General features: G+C 34.6%; 1 protein-coding gene across 3 annotated transcripts in view; it reads left to right on the forward strand.

The window, feature by feature from the left end:
- CNTN5 (contactin 5) overlaps positions 1-13,971 on the forward strand; it is a 1,391,028-nt gene extending 1,377,057 nt beyond the window's left edge. For all 3 annotated transcript variants that reach the window (XM_086678621.1, XM_086678620.1, XM_086678619.1), the window contains 2 exons: positions 6,312-6,480; positions 11,190-13,971. In XM_086678621.1, the coding sequence (XP_086534747.1) occupies positions 6,312-6,480; positions 11,190-11,293 (273 nt within the window). In that variant the 3' untranslated portion in view covers positions 11,294-13,971. The remainder of the gene's footprint in view (positions 1-6,311; positions 6,481-11,189) is intronic.
- Positions 13,972-17,747: the final 3,776 nt, after the last annotated feature.

Consider the following 17,747-nt stretch of genomic DNA (forward strand, 5'->3'; position numbering starts at 1 on the left):
TAGGCACACCTGGGTGGCTTAGTCTGTAAGCATAGGACTTCAGCTCAGGTGGTGATCTCACAGTTTCTGGGTTCGAGCCCGCATAGGGCTCTGTGCTGACACCTCAGATCCTGGGGCCTGCTTCAGAGTCTGTGTCTCCCTCTCTCTCTCTGCTCCTCTCCTGCTTGCACTCTCTTTATAAATAAATAAATAAATAAATAAATAAATAAATAAATCATTAACAAAAAAGAATAGCTGCAAATTTAAACTAAACGATGTAACCCAGAGAACACAAACTTGTAGCCCCCTTTTCTGAGTATGACTCAGGAAAACTCCTCTAGCCCAGACAAGGATCTGCACTGCAGCTAAAGAGCTGTGCCCCTGCAGGGAGGTTCACACAAGTGTGGAATGGCCAAGGCTGAGCATGAAACTCAGAGGAAAATGATCTCTTTGATTCCTACTACATCCCCACAAATTACTGCCAAACCAAGAATGACCTAACCTCTGGACCAAGAATGCCAGCACAATAGTGGGCCACCTAATTAGTGTATGGCAGTCACAAAGACTAACTAAAGTAGGGACAAGTCAGCACACTACTTCCCTATCCACAAGGTAATTTGAGGTAGAGGACTTCCTGCTAAACAGGGTAAGAGAAAGCTTCCACCATAAATTCCAATATCAAAAAGAGAAGTAAATTTATTTTTGCTCCTTATCTTTGCTAAGTTACTTTACTTTTATAAGCAAAAGACATCACTAGAAATGTACATTGTATCTACATACGTAAGTTTCAGCCTGTGACAACTTGAAGTCAATGCTTAGATTTAAAATGCAAAGATTACATATTCCACCTTTTGTATTAAGTCCAGTGTAAAGTAGATGAATTCATAAAGGTCTTTAGCTCAAAGTTTTCCGGATTTTGACAATTATTGAAAGATGATAAAAATGGAGAAAAATAGATTTGTTCTCCAGACTTGACCCATAAATAATACACTCATTTTTTTTTTTACTTATAGTTAGGATACTACATACGAGATTTAACTCATTCTTTGAAAACAAACCACAAAGATAGCATAATAAAATAATAATAAGTTAAAATAGTGGAATTTGACTAATCCATTTTCTAAGAAGCATGTATCTGGCTTGTTAACTTCAGAATTGAAGTGTGAATATATATATAAGGCTAATACATTAACAGAGAACTATACGAGACATTTTGTGCAAGGTGTTAACAAGAAAAAGGAGGTCTCCTCATCATAAATCTTATTGGAAACTTGACCAAGAATGTAGTGGAAGAAGGATAGAATCAACCCATATGATTGTGTCAGAGGTGACACATTAGAATTAAATCCATTCAGATAAATATGAAGTATTACCTAGCTGTGAAATTTCTTACTGCATTTTTGAGATCATCCAAGATATCCTGAACTTCCTGAGATTTTGTTTAACAAGCCCAGATTTGACAGTAATAGTTTCAAGACATCACAGTTTTTCATTTAAAACTAAGAGAAATGCAAGCTTGAAGAACCAGAAGAAAATTGGGGAATTCCAGATATGGCTACAAAATAATGTCACTCATATAAAATAAATCTCCATTTGAAAAGTTGAATCAAATTTGGGCATTTATTTGTGTATTTAGGACTTCTTCAGGTCAATTATTATTATTTTATTTTCTTGTCTTTACATTTTCAAATTCAGAAATAGTAACCTATATTATTAATATATTATTTATAAGTGATCAGGAAAATGGAGCAAAAATTTCAAATAATTTTTTCTAATTTAATGTATTTTTCCCAAATAAATTCTTTTCAAAGAAGAAAATTTCATTTTTGTAATTCCTCTAGTGTGAGGTCTATATGTAGAGTCCTTACTAATTTGGGCATATCTGTTACTGGCATTCCTAAAGAAATACCAATACCAATAACAAAGCTGTGGTGTAAAGCATATTCAGCCATAATTCTCCTTAATAATCTTGAGCATGGAGGAACTTTTTCTTTATATTCTGAAAGAAGCTTACCAAGATTATAAAGTAAAACAACCATCTTATCTCCACTTTATTCTTCTCACATAGATTTAAGTTCAAGTGAAAGGGAAAATAATTATCAAATCCCGAGGAGCTATACTTTCACTTGTGCAAATATTACCTTCCCCAGCAAAAGAAACTTTTATATACTCAGAAAATAATGCAAGCAGTTCAGAAGGAATTCAGGACAAGGACCTCAGGCTACATACCAAAAAAAATAAGGTCTTATTTTTCTAGTCTACATCTACAAAATATCCTTTCCTAGATATACAACTACTTTTCCGTACATCTCCCCCCATCACCTCTACTTTCTGCCTATTTACAGAGCCAAAGAGAGTAAGGGAAAATCAGGCTCAAAGTTTACATGTTATTATGTGATCCATCAATATAAACAGAAGTTTATATTTATTTATCTAACTTAGATAGCAGGGCCTTCCAGACTCCTGAGATATATGTACACTTGGATTGATATTTTATTCCACACCCTACAGAATTCTGAAGCCCACCTCTATATTTATCCAGGAAGCCAACCTCTATATTTATCCAGCTTCTCAGGGGACTTAATGTCTATGATCATTCTAGTCTCACTGATTTCCGGTATCTTGCAGTTGTTCCTTCGTGTTATATTCACCCTATGTATGGACACAGCCTCTTTCTTGTGATACCCCAAAATTTAAAAAGACTCATATATAATTCTCTTACATGTAATTATGCTTGAAATTTTTCATTATAAAATATTTTTAAAATGAAAACAGAAATGACATATATTATTAAATATATGCATGTACAAAGCAGACTTGATAGAAATGTTGGCGGGAGCAGGCAGAGTGAAAAGCACACCTTAGATGCAAGGATCTGAAAATTGTCCATAGGAAGTCCTGTTCTTTTTTTTTTTTTTTTTTTTTTTAATTTTTTTTTTCAACGTTTATTTATTTTTGGGACAGAGAGAGACAGAGCATGAACGGGGGAGGGGCAGAGAGAGAGGGAGACACAGAATCAGAAACAGGCTCCAGGCTCCGAGCCATCAGCCCAGAGCCTGACGCGGGGCTCGAACTCGCTGACCGCGAGATCGTGACCTGGCTGAAGTCGGACGCTTAAGCGACTGCGCCACCCAGGCGCCCCATGGAAGTCCTGTTCTTAAAAGTGCATCTGGCTATACTCCAGTCAGTGGCTTCTTACTGGGACTTGTGCTTCCCAACTTTTTTCATCTTGCTTCTACCATTTTGCTGACTTGTCCCCACCCTCCTCTTTCTACTAGAGCTTCAGATTCCTTGCCCTCTATTATGAAGAGCAGCTGTCCCCATTGACTATTCCCAAGATGCTCAGCTGCTGAATAGGCCCTCCTTTTAATTGGATCCATCCTTCTCAGGGGGCACTTATAGTAAAACCAGCAAAATTTATTGTTATATCTTTAAGCATACTCATGCCATTATTCTGTTAGCATCAGACATATGGACTAGCCATTTCCAGACCATGCCTTTCAAAATAGCAGTACAGCTTTAATTTTTTTTGTTTAGAATTACTTCTTTGAATAACTCACTCCTCCCAGCTGTTAAGGAGAATTTGAGAATAGTCTTGAAAATACACTTTCCTTTATGCCTAAAGATAGCTGCCATGGTAACTGCCATTCTGTAAATGTCCAGATTCGCAAAGTATTCTCTGGCCTCCTTATTGTCAATAACTATTTCTGACATGTCTTGACTTAGCCTTGACTTAACTCCTTAGCTAACTCACACATTCCTCATTCTAATTCATCTTTTCTAAATCAGGATTTTAAAATAAGTCAAGATTCTCTAAAGTATCTAAGACTAACCATTAATTTAATGTATCTTTTCACTTAGTATACCCACTTACTGTCTCATAGCATCACATCTCCCTGGATGTATTGGTAAAAGCCACATTTAATTTCAAACTCCTTTTGCTACCATTAACTGGCATTTTTCCTGCGTTTACCTTTTGTCTCTAAATCTCAACTGATCCACAAATTTTTTTTCAACTCTGGATTTTACAGAAGCATTAGATATGCATTACTAGCTGCATTTTTCTTTGTCATAAGAATTGTAATTTATTGAACCATAACAAGAATGTCCTCTAAAACAGTCACTCCCCTGCCAATCCCCACCAATTTACATACTTTCCCATTGCCATAAATTTGCTTTCTAATTACCTCATGTGGATGATTAGAATTCTAATTCATTACACTACTACAGTCAAAATGAGAAACATAAATTCTGACACAATTATAATTTTTTAAGCCGAAAGAACCTGCTATGGGCATGCTCTGAGAAATGTTTCTGATTCCTCAAGTCTTGACCAAGTACCCATGCTGTGCATTGCTATCTCACTAAACACAGTTCCTATTGCAGTATATATCACACTTCATTGCATTGATATCTGTCTCTACTGTTATACTGTAAGTGCCATGAGAGCAGGAACGATGTGGTCTTGTTCTCTTATGAATCTCCGATACATAGCACTGTTCCTGGCCCACATGATATGCCCAATAAATATTTGATGATACTCCTATCATTCTGAAGCTACGTTGAGGCTATGACTTCCTTCCCTATAAGTATTTCAGTACATACAATTATTGCACAGGTTATATACTTTTCAAGAGAAGTTACTTCTCTCCTGAAACCCTGAAGTAAACTTAAATCTGTGAAAGATAAAGGAAATGAAATTGAGGGGCCATATATTACCAGAATGCAAAGGGGAGAATCAGATGCAGGCAGACTTCAATATATATCAATATTGTTCTGCTAAAGTTTATTCCCCTCTATGTACATTGGTTCAAGTGCAAAACATATTTTTAGAAGGAAAAAAAGTACAATTTTTTTGTCTAACTTCCTAAGACAGTCCATCTTTTATGATGCAATTGAAATACTGACCACTGACAAAGAACAATAATGGCAACAGAAGTAGCTTTCTCTTATTAAGCTTACCATGCACCAGGTCCTATGATGGGCATTTTAATTTTCTTTTTTTTTTTTTTCAACGTTTATTTTATTTTTGGGACAGAGAGAGACAGAGCATGAACGAGGGAGGGGCAGAGAGAGAGGGAGACACAGAATCGGAAACAGGCTCCAGGCTCTGAGCCATCAGCCCAGAGCCTGATGCGGGGCTCGAATTCATGGACCGCGAGATCGTGACCTGGTTGAAGTCGGACGCTTAAGCGACTGCGCCACCCAGGCGCCCCTATGATGGGCATTTTATATGAATTCTCCCATTTCATTCTCCTAACAAAGCCATGAAAGAAAAATTATTATCTTTATTATATACTAGAGGCACTCGAGGTTTAGAAAGATTAGTAACTTGCCCAAATTTGCCCAGACAGGAATATGGAGATTGTGTTTTGTTTTGTTTTGCTTTGTTTTGTTTGTAGGAGATTGTTTTGAATTGGGATCTGTAAGTACATACAATATAATATAGCTCTGAAACAGCTCTTAACTGATCATCAGAACACTAACCTTCCAATGCAATATTTTCCCTAACTAGCCACCTGATCTTGTATAAATTGCATAACTCCTGTGTTCTTTGCTTCCTAAAATGTAAACATGGGATAATTCTATGTCCTAATTTGTAATTCTGAAACTTCCATGAATACATGTTCTATTCTAGCACCACGGACAGGTGTTGAAAAAGCCTTCCCTCTACCGGCCAAAGTATCCAAATGCCAGTTCACAGAAAAGCAAACAACAACAAAAGTAAAAGTAAAAACACTAAAATGTTAACTTCCAGCCATTTCTTACATTGTTAAGGATTTATTATTGATGCGTTTAAGAAATTATCACTTTAGTCCTTTCAATTGAAGAGGACAGCTGTGAGTACTCACTCGGGATACTATCCATTTCAATAACCAAGAGTAAAAGACTTTTAGTGATATGCTCCCTCACTACCTACTGCCCTAGTCTCAATATCACCATCTCCATATATCTTCTGTTTATTCCATACCTAATGCTATGGTTTTGTACTGCTTGGGTGTATTTTTTAATCTTCTCTTATCTTTTCCTAGAATTCTCATCCTTTTCTCCAACTGGTGAACTCTATTTATCTTCACATACTTAGTTCAGGCATCTCCTCCTCTAAAACGTGTTTCCTAACCCACAGACAGAATTAAATTCTCTCTTCTATATTTTCATAGCATCTTTTTACACTTCCAATGCTGCACATAGCACATGCATTATATTTGCTTACATATCTGTCAAAGATGTAAGCTCCCTCTGCTCAAAATGTGACATACAGTAGTCAGTCAATAAACATTTGGAATCCTCAACTGAATAGCAAATGTTTAAACCTCTGCTATTATTTCCAGGTTTTTTACAGGCAAGAGGGGCACAGCAACAGTCAAGTTATTGAAACACAGAAACCTCAAGCAGTAGTACCACTCCCTGATGCTGGAGTCTATATTATTGAAGTTCGAGCATACAGTGAAGGAGGGGATGGAACGGCTAGTTCCCAAATCAGGGTGCCATCCTATTCAGGTATGTTTTGATTGACATAATAGGCTTAATTTCATGACTACCAACAAATAGTGTAAGCCTCACCAAAATTAATATGATGAATTGCATGGTTCACATGAAGGGTCTCATTTCTCACTCTGATTTCCATACCATCCTCCAATTAATACAAACCATGGTAGTATGTCCATAAGTGCAGAATTTCTACAAATCTAGAAAGGGGTTGATCTTTTCATTAGAATGTGCTTATTTGTGAAATTTCCTTGCCTATCATGGTCTCAAGCAGCACCTTACTGGCTATTTCAACTTTGCAATATTTTTTTAAATGTTTATTTATTTTTGAGAGAGAGACAGAGACAAAGACAGAGTATAAGCATGAGCATGAGCAGAGGAGGGGCAGAGAGAGGGGAGAGACAGAATCTGAAGTAGGGTCCAGGCTCCGAGCTGTCAGCACAGATCAGCACAGAGCACAACACAGGGCTTTAACTCATGAACCGTGAGATCATGACCTGGGACTTAACTGACTGAGCCACCTAGGTGCCCCTGCAATATTGCTTTTAAACTGCCATTGCACTATTTTAACATACTCATTTTTCTATTATCTTGGTCACCTTTATCATTAGATAATGGAGAATGAGGTACAGGAAAGTTTAAAGGAAATTCTTCTTAAAATTAAACTTTGATCATGTTTATTGATTTCAAAATAAATTGTAAATTCTATTGTGTATTATTTTTGTATTGCTTTGTCAGCTTTACTGAGACATAATTCATACATAAAATTTTGTAGGTTTAAGGTATACAACTTGTTGATTTGATACACTTATACATTGCAAATTTATTACCACCATAGCATTATCTAACTAACACCTTCATCACCTCATATAAGTACCATTTCTTTTTGTAGTGAGAACATTTAAACTTTACTCCCTTAGCAACTTTCAAGTATGTACTACAGTATTATTAACTGTACATTAGATTTCCAGAATTTATTTGTGACTCATTGTTATTATTAACAATATTAATAATTTCCAGCTTTTACTGAGCCTTTATTATGTGTTATGCACGATCATAAGTCCTTTAAATATATCATCTTATTCAGTCTTAGTAACAATTATATGAAGTAGATGGCATTATTCATATTTTACAGAGAAATTTTAAGTAACTTGCCTAAGATCTAAGTGGAAGAACCAGGATTTGGACCCAGGTATGGTTGTCTCCAAGGCCACATATCTTTACCTCTTTACCACTACCATCATTATTACATCAGCAAAGGAATTATAGGACAAAAACTTTACAAATTTGGTAATGAATAACCATTTCATTGATGTAGTCAAAAAAGGAAACAAAAGATTTAATAAAGTATGCAAATCTCTCATTAAGAAAATATTAGACAATTTTCATTAAGTCCTTGAATAAAAATATGTAATGTGCATTTAATTAATGGGAAATTATGAACATTATTTATTATCATTCTCAAGCAGATTGTAAGCCCAAAGGGAGGTATCCAGTGATATCCTATAGGACTCTGTATGTGGCTTCATTGTATTCAACATATTTATCAATTTGGATTAAGACAAAGGCATTATATATGAATTTTTTTGATGCCAAAAAATGAGGTAGAAAAAAAATAAAAATAAATGAGGTAGAAGGCAAATATAGGGAAGAAAATAATTAGAATGAAACTTTGAGGAAAAAAAAACATTGACATAATATTTGATAAGTAAACTCTTACATAAAAATACAAGATGAGGGGCACCTGGGTGCCTCAGTTGGTTTAATGTCCAACTCTTGATTTCGGCTCAGATTATGATCTCACACGTTGTGAGATCCAGCCCTGTGTTGGGCCTCGTGCTGATTGTGCAGCCTGCCTGGGATTCTCTCTCTCCCTCTCTCTTCCCCTGTCCCTCCCCAGCTCTTTCTCTCTCTCTCCCTTTCTCGCTCTTTCTCTTTCTCTCTCAAAATAAATAAATAAACATTTAAAAAATACAAGATGAGATAAAGGATATTATTGGGACAATTGATAAAATTTGAATAATGTCTATAGATTACATTATATATATATATATATATATATATATATATATATATATATTAATTTCCTCTTTTAAAAAATTCTGTGGCTATATAAGAAAATGTCTTATTTTTAGGAACTATGCATTAAAGTATTTAGGGTGAAAGGTACATCATGTCTGCAACTTACATTCAAATGGCTCAGGAAATTGTATATATTTATAGAGAAAATAATAAAGCAACAATGATGAAACAAACATTTAAGGAATCTGGATGAATTCTTTGTTCTATTTTTATAGCTTTTTGACACATCTAAAATTATTTCAAAATGAAATGTTAAAAATAAAAAACACAAGATATAGGAAATCTGACACTTTTCAGAAATTCAGGTGAAAAGGCCTAAGAATTTAAATATATTGTGGCCCCACAAAAACTTAATACACTTTATGATTCATTTATAAAAGTATAGTTTCAAGAGCAAGAAAGGTAATAATGTCTCCACACTGATTAGTTCACAATTGAACTGTTCATATGTGAGTATAAATTTTCAAGAGCACCTTGACAGATTATGTCCACAAAATGAAAAAGATGACAACTCTCTTCTTTATTTGCTTCATAAGTCTCAAATTTCTAAAAACAACAATACAATGAGCATTTACTGACCCTTGATCATATTCTTGGCATTATGCTAGGTGTTTTCTATATATTATCTTATCCTTTTAACAAACTTCTAAGTATTTTATTATTCTCCAAATCCCCAAGATTCCTTTCAACTCTAAGACAGAGTGTAAAGTGTCATCTGGACAATATCAGCCCCAAGTTTGAGAGTACTTATTAAAGACCTTGATTCTCCCATTGTACTGTAACTTCTATTCCATGAAAAACAAATTGTCAACTTTTATGTTTTAGTTAAAATGATATGGCTAGTGCAACACGTTTCTGAGTTTTAATGAAGTGAAAACATAATATTGTCTATCACAGACCCATAAGCAACAATTGGTTTCTTTCTTATCATTTCCAAAAACCAAAAGCTCCAAGAAGTTCAAGGACTTGCTCAAGTGAAAAAGCTATTGATTTTGCAGCTGGGACTAAGACATAATTCAGTGTAGTTGTTTGTATTTTGTTTTGATTTGCTATACTAAAATAATGTTTTTTCTTTGTGGATTCTATGTGAAATTTGAGATATAGTCCCCACTTAGCATTCTGAAAGTGAGATGTTTTTGTAAAAGTATCATGTTAGTGGATTTGACAAGGACTCAGTCACTCTCAAAAAAAAAAAAAAATAGAAAAAACTATTTTCACAGCTTTTATTATTAAGCATGCATATCACTCCAGTGAAGCTTTCTCCTTATGCCTTTCTTATAGCTCACATGTAGCCATGCACTTCCTCTTTTGTACAAGTTGAACTACATGTAACATTCTCTAATATGTTGATTAATAGTTTCATTAGCACCTTAGCTGTAAAAATTTTCAAAGTAAAGATTTGCTGCTGCTGCTGCTGTGTGTGTGTGTGTGTGTGTGTGTGTGTGTGTGTGTTACCAAACAAATGATTCTTCAGCTCTTCAGTAAACATCTGGGGAAAATTAGATACTATTTCCATAACAAAAATTATAACCAGATCCCATTAACATTCAACTCTGGCCAGAGAAAATAACTTGACAGAAGGATGATTCCAAAAATTGAATGATACATTTATTTTATTATTAATCTATCATTAAGGTCTCAATCAAGGGCAAGGCCAGTCATTATTTTAAGAGAGACAATACATAAGAGCATCTGTTTCCACTAATCCCAGCTCAGTGACTTCAAGCAAGTTCTATTATCTAAGCTCCAGTTCCCTCAACTGCAATAGGGGGATAAAAACAATACTTACTGCATAGGTACGTCATGAGGATCGAACAAGATAATATGTGTAAAGAGCTCAGTACAGCACATTGCATATAGCAAGCATTCATTAAATATCAATCATGATGATGATACTTCAGACTTCTGGCTTGAGGAACCATTAGTAAAGTTAAATCTAAGGGTAACATTTAGTTTATGTGGAGCTTAGTTATGTGGCATTACCTAAACTACTTCAAACTAATCAATTCAAATCAGTAAGTTTAATCTAACAGCCAACCCCCCTAATTCATTAACTGCATACAATAATTTGGTCTCAAGATGGAAGAATTTCTACTGGGTGTAGGGAAGAGTGACGAAAGATGGCTCTCCTTTGCCAAGTTAGGTATGAAAATCTAAAATTTAAGCCTGGTCAACTTAAACAGTTAAATAAATGAATAAGCTATGAGTATAATAAATTAAATAATTTTATTACTAAATTCAAAAATTGACTGAAGTAATTGAATTAGGAATTCTTTTTGCCACAAACTTTTGCTAATTATTCTTGTTCCCTTTTCTGAACAATGTACTGTAGAAATTGTTTTATAATTCATACCTGGAATTTGGGATGTTTCCCATCAGTGAAATTTACATCATTGGTGAAAATTACACTAAATTTCCTGATTAGATTTTTTTTATTTGACATAGCCTTTTATCACAGTATTCCATATATAATTCTACCTTCCATGTAATTTTTGGGAAACCTTTATTTTATAAGCACACCCTCATTAGAAACAAACCCATGTTGCACTCATTAGTATTACATACCTAAAAACAATTCTTTCCTAGCTCAAGCAAAACCAAAATAATTTGCTCCATTTAATACTTCTCTATTTTCACAGGTGGGAAAATCACTAGTGCTCAATCGACCCTCCACACACTCTCTCCATCTTCACCATCGGTAACATTACTCTTGGCATTGATGATTCCCTCAACCTCTTGGTGAAAACTGCAGCTTAATTTGCTTTGCTTTGCTTTAGCGTGAAAATAGCGGTGAATAGAGTATAGTGTAAGTGGAGACCCAGGACCCTGAGATGAGCTTTAAAATTTTGGGACTGCACATGGTGCACTTACAAGAGGTTGGGGGGGAATATGACTTATCCATCAGGTTTCTCTTTGATTTTGTAAATGGAGAGGACAGTTCTTGGTCCAATAAAAATATGCAGATTGTATGTAATGAATTTTTTTTTGTAAGTAAAAGTAATTTCTGTCAAATGTATTCTTTACTTTTTTAATATGTTGGAATTTGATTTTATATCTGATGATCCTGAATGTGTGCCATCCATTTGTTAACTAAGTGGTCTCTAGCAGATCTGTTTCAAACACAAATACAAAAAAAAAACTGAGAATGAAAAGTTTGCTGAAGACTCTGCAACTATCATTTTTCCTTTGGCTAACTACCCCAATTGACAAACTGGTAGAAGATATGAAAAAAATAACTCAGTTGTGTGATCCATTATAGGATAAGTACACAAAAATTTTCTCAAAAAATTATTAGTTATTGCATAGAAAAATAGCAAAATTTGTCAATATGCTATTCTATATGCATCCCTAGGGCAAATTATTAGGGTAGGGAATAAGCCATTTACATTAGCGCAAGGTAAATAGAAAGTGATTCCAAATGAATTTAAGTGCTATTGTTTTTTCATTAATTACTATGTTATCCAGCTGCAAATATAGTGTTTATTTTAGTTACAAAAAAGATTAAAGTCACACGCACAAATATGGTCACTAAAAACGGCAGACACTAATATGCTGCCAAAGGTGCTAACTTGAAAAAAAAATGAATACAGGACACAGATTTCCCATTTCCCTACCTATTGCCAAAACAGATGTTGAATTAGGTCCAGGGCTTTCTTCTAATTGTCACCAATTTTAAGGACAATCAAAATTTGTTGTGCAAATAATTATGCATACAGATAGTCTGTGGATTAAAATAGTTCAAGCGTAGCAAATAAATTTTTATTTTTAATATACTTCCATGCATCACATACCACTTATAAAATATTAGCAACTACTAGAATAAAAAGAACATCTTGAATAAATTGATCTTTGAATTAAGCTGTGGAAATACGGCCTCAGTATAAGGGCTCAGCTAGTCTAACTAGCCATACACTGCTTGGGAAATCATCTGCATTTGCAATTTTGGGGAGTTACCTTGAATGGAAGTGACCCTAGAGAGTTTGAAATTGTAGTGAAAGTTTTCTACTTGATGATAATCATATAGAAGTTCCAACTGATATAAGAATATGCCACAGTTCACCTAATACCCAAGAAGATGCCTGAAGGGATAGTTATTGCAAAGTCAAATGCCAAAAAAAGAGCTTGAAGAAACTAGTTTTGCAGATGATGTTAATATAAAAGAAAAGTAGTTTCTTTTATTTTATAAAATCTAAGCCTGTTAATTCTGTTTGTACCATCCATAACAGCAAGCAAAATGAAGCATTAATAAGTTCACACTGCTGGCTCTAGAGGTTAATCTTTACAGAATCAGGATATATTGGAATTGTTGTTTTGAACATCCTAAAAGATTGGGTTCAGAGCCATAGCACAACTATTTAAGTTGCTTACTCATTCTCTTTGGGGGGGAATTATATCCAAGACACCCCTAAACAAACAAGAAGTGATTTACAAGACTATTTTAGTTAACTGATTACTACAGTAAATGACTACAGATGGTGAATATTAAAGCCTGTGAATTATAACAACCAAGTGGCCTTCTTTCAGTACCCCTTTGGAGTGGGACAGGCTGGACTTTGCAAATAGAGGAATGCAAACTGTTTAGTAAGTGAAAATATAAAGATACAACTCTCATGAATATAGTGTAGCTTGCAGGAACAAATTTTGCATCTGAAAAAAAAGATGCAGCAAGAATATAAGAGAAAGGGCAATAATTTCTATTCCATATTGATTAATCAAATAATTTTCTTTATTTTCTGTGATGTTTTATACTAGATTTAGTGAAGGACTTTAAGAATTAAGTTATTACTGAAACTCTTATAAAATGAAGTCCAGTAAAATATGTCAGTTTGTGGCAAATTAAAATTAACCAATGTTTTCAACTAGCTGATGGATGGTACACATCTGATAGAATATTTACAAGTAGAATGTCTGATGTATTCTTACAGGAATTGGAGATAAGGGATGTTTTTACTCAACCTGCAAAGAATATGTATTTTGCATCATAAACTATAAAAAACACAGGTTTTAAATGTTTATGTTATGTTTTTCTGTATTACATACTTGTTACTTTGTAGAAAACAGAACAGCATTCCTTATCAAGGTACATTATTTTTCAGCTGCAGTACTGAGTGAGCTTTTTCTTGGATGGGATAATAACCGCACAGTCTTAAGTCACTAAAGAGACTGTATTTTTGTACAATGACAGTTGAACTATGAAGGAAAAAACACTTCATAAATAAAAATTTCATGAAAGTAAATGTTTTGCATACCCAAAATAAGGTACTGTGGACTCCATGTCAAACCGTTAAATATATTGTATACAATCTGTATATATACTATATATAATGGTATATATCATGTGGAAGGCACAGTCAGATAATAGTTCTGTGTACTGTTCTTGTAACACTAGATCTTTTTAATAAATAATTCTCTTTTTATTGACTTTTATCTTCTCTCCTGTGAGATACATGAATGGCATTATTTATTTCATTCACACCACAGTATGATCATGATTATGGTAGTGTTTTTATGCTGAAAATATCACAATGTTAGTACTTTCTTAGTACTTTATGTTACAATTTTAGGTTCAAAATCTCCATAGATGTCCATGGTAGTTCCAATTCAAAAAGTGGAAGCCACATCAAAGAATAAACCAAAGAAGAATTAACAAATGGAATACATTTAGAATTAGACTCATGATTTATTTCTTCTCAAGAAAGGAGACTTTACCAAATGAGTTTTGAAAGAAGTTTGTTAAGTGCATAATTATGCTTTTATTTGGAACAGTCTGTAACAATCTATCCTAGGTACAATTTGCATAGATACACTTATTCATCTTTTGTGTTCCCTTAGCACCATGTATACATTTTTATTATACAAGCAATCACATGATTTTACAGTGATTTGTTTATGAATGTTTGTTTCTCTTCCACTCCCTAGGCTATGGATCCTCCAAAAGAGACTATCTTATATTTATCTTAGGATTTCTCCCACCAGTGCATAGCACAGGTACATATCAAGTGAGCAATTAATTGGGTTTAATTTAATGTTGCCCTTAAATTTTCCTGTAGAACAGGCTTCCTACACCTAGGTGATCATCTAAGTCACCTGGGAACCCAGATCTCAGGATTCTGATTCAGTAGGTCAGAGACTAGGGAACTTTATTTTCAAAATCTTCTCAAACACAAAATGGTACACCCCTACTGAAGGGAATTTGGCAATAAGTAGTACCATTTTGCATGAATTTACCCTTTGACCTAGCAATCACATGTCTAGATATCTATCCCTAAGATAGACTAGCAAAAATATGTAATGTTGAGGGAATAAGAATAAACAAGGCGCACCACAACTGAAAACCTCTGGGACGCAGCAAGGGCGGTCTTAAGAGGAAAGTATATAGTAATCCAGGCCTTCCTAAACAAGGAAGAAAGATCTCAGATACACAGCCTAACATTACACCTTAAAGAACTGGAAAAAGAATAGCAAATAAAACCCAAAAACAGCAGAAGACAGGAAATAATAAAGATTAGAGCAGAAATCAATGCTATCGAAATTAAAAAAAAAAAAAAAATGGTAGAACAGATCAATGAAACCAGAAGCTGGTTCTTTGAAAGAATTAACAAAATTTATAAACCACTAGCCAGTTTGATCAAAAAGAAAAAGGAAAGGACCCAAATAAACAAAATCAAGAATGAAAGAGGAGAGATCACAACCAACACAGCAGAAATAAAAATAATAAGAGAATATTATGAGAAATTATATGCCAATAAAATGGGCAATCTGGAAGAAATGGACAAATTTCTAGAAACATATACACTACCAAAACTGAAACAGGAAGAAATAGAAAATTTGAACAGACCCATAATCAGTAAGGAAATGGGAATTAGTAATCAAAAATCTCCCAAAAAACTAGAGTCCAGGGCCAGATGGCTTTCCAGGGGAATTCTACCAAACATTTAAGGAAGAGTTAACACCTATTCTCTAGAAGCTGTTCCAAAAAAATAGAAATGGAAGGAAAACTTCCAAACTCATTCTATGAAACCAGCATTACCTTGGTACCAAAACCAGACAGAGACCCCACTGAAAAGAAGAACTATAGACCAATTTCCCTGATGAACATGGATGCAAAAATCCTCAACAAGCTTTTACCTAACTGGCTCCAACAATACATTAAAATTTTTTTTTCTCTACGACCAAGTGGGATTTATACCTGGGATGCAGAGCTAGTTCAATATCCACAAAACAATTAATGTAATTCATCACATCAATAAAAGAAAGGACAAGAACCATATGATCCTCTCAATAGATGCAGAGAAAGCATTTGACAAAATACAGCTTCCTTTCTTGATAAAAACATTTAAGAAAGTAGATATAGAAGGATCATACCTCAAAATCATAAAAGGCATATATGAAAAACCTAATGCTAATATCATCCTCAATGGGAAAAAATTGAGAGGTTTCCCCCTAAGGTCAGGAACAAGACAGGGATGTCTACTCTCGACACTGTTATTCAACATAGTATTGGAAGTTTTTACCTCTGCAATCAAACAACATAACGAAATAAAAGGCATCCAAATCGGCCAAGAGGAGGTCAGACTTTCACTCTTCACAGATGACATGATACTCTACGTGGAAAATCCAAAAGATTCCACAAAAAAAAAAAAAACTGCTAGAACTGATTCATGAATTCAGCAAAGTTGCAGGATATAAAATCAATGCACAGAAATCGATTGCATTCCTATACACCAACAATGAAGCAACAGAAAGACAAATCAAGGAATCGATCCCATTTACAGTTGCACCAAAAACCATAAAATACCTAGGAATAAATCTAACCAAAGAGTTGAAAAATCTATACACTAAAAACTATAGAAAGCTTATGAAAGAAATTGAAGAAGACACAAAAAAATGAAAAAAGATTCCATGCTCCTGGATAGGAAGAACAAATATTGTTAAATGTCGATACTACCCAAAGCAATCTACATATTCAATGCAATCCCTATCAAAATAACACCAGCATTCTTCACAAAGCTAGAACAAATAATTCTAAAATTTGTATGGAACCAGAAAAGACCTTGGAACCAGAAAAAACTCCGAATAGCCAAAGCAATCTTGAAAAACAAAACCAAAGCAGGAGGCATCATAATCCCGGACTTCAAACTATACTACAAAGCTGTAATCATCAACAGTATGGTACTGGAACAAGAACAGACACTCAGACCAATGGAACAGAATAGAGACCCCAGAAATGGACCCACAAACATATGGCCAACTAATCTTTTACAAAGCAAGAAAGAATATCCAATGGAATAAAGACAGTCTCTTCAGCAAGTGGTGCTGGGAAAACTGGACAGCAACATGCAGAATGAATGTGGACCACTTTCTTACACCACACAAAAATAAACTTAAAAAGGATTAAAGACCTAAATGTAAGACAGGAAGCCATCAAAATCCTTGAGGAGAAAGCAGGCAAAAACCTCTTTAATCTTGGCTGCAGCAACTTTTTACTCAACATGTCTCTGGAGGCAAGGGAAACAAAAGCAAAAATGAACTACTGGGACCTCATCAAAATAAAAAGCTTCTATACAGCGAAGGAAACAATCAGCAAAACTAAAAGGCAACTGACAGAAGGGGAGAAGATATTTGCAAATGACATATCAGATAAAGGGCTAGTATCCAAAATCTATAAAGAACTTATCAAACTCAACACCCCCAAAAAAATCCAGTGAAGAAATGGGCAAAAGACATGAATAGACACTTCTCCAAAGAAGATATCCAGATGGCCAACTGACACATGTTGACAAAAAATGTCAACTGACAAAAAATGTCAACATCACTCATCATCAGGGAAATATAAATCAAAACCACAATGAGATACCACCTCACACCTCTCAGAATGGCTAACATTAACAACTCAAGCAACAACAGATGTTGGCAAAGATGCGGAGAAAGAGGATCTCTTTTGCACTGCTGGTGGGAATGTAAACTGGTGCAGCCACTCTGGAAAACAGTATGGAGTTTTCTCAAAAAATTACAAATAGAACTACCCTATGACCCAGCAATTGCACTACTAAGTATTTATCCAAGGGATACAGGTGTGCTGTTTCAAAGGGACACATGCACCCCAATGTTTATAGCAGCACTATCAACAATAGCCAAAGTATGGAAAGAGCACAAATGTCCATCGAGGGATGAATGAATAAAGAAGATGTGGTATG

Source organism: Puma concolor, chromosome D1, assembly GCF_028749965.1.
Source record: "Puma concolor isolate L17-30 chromosome D1, mPumCon1.1.hap2, whole genome shotgun sequence".
Classification (NCBI taxonomy): domain Eukaryota; kingdom Metazoa; phylum Chordata; class Mammalia; order Carnivora; family Felidae; genus Puma; species Puma concolor.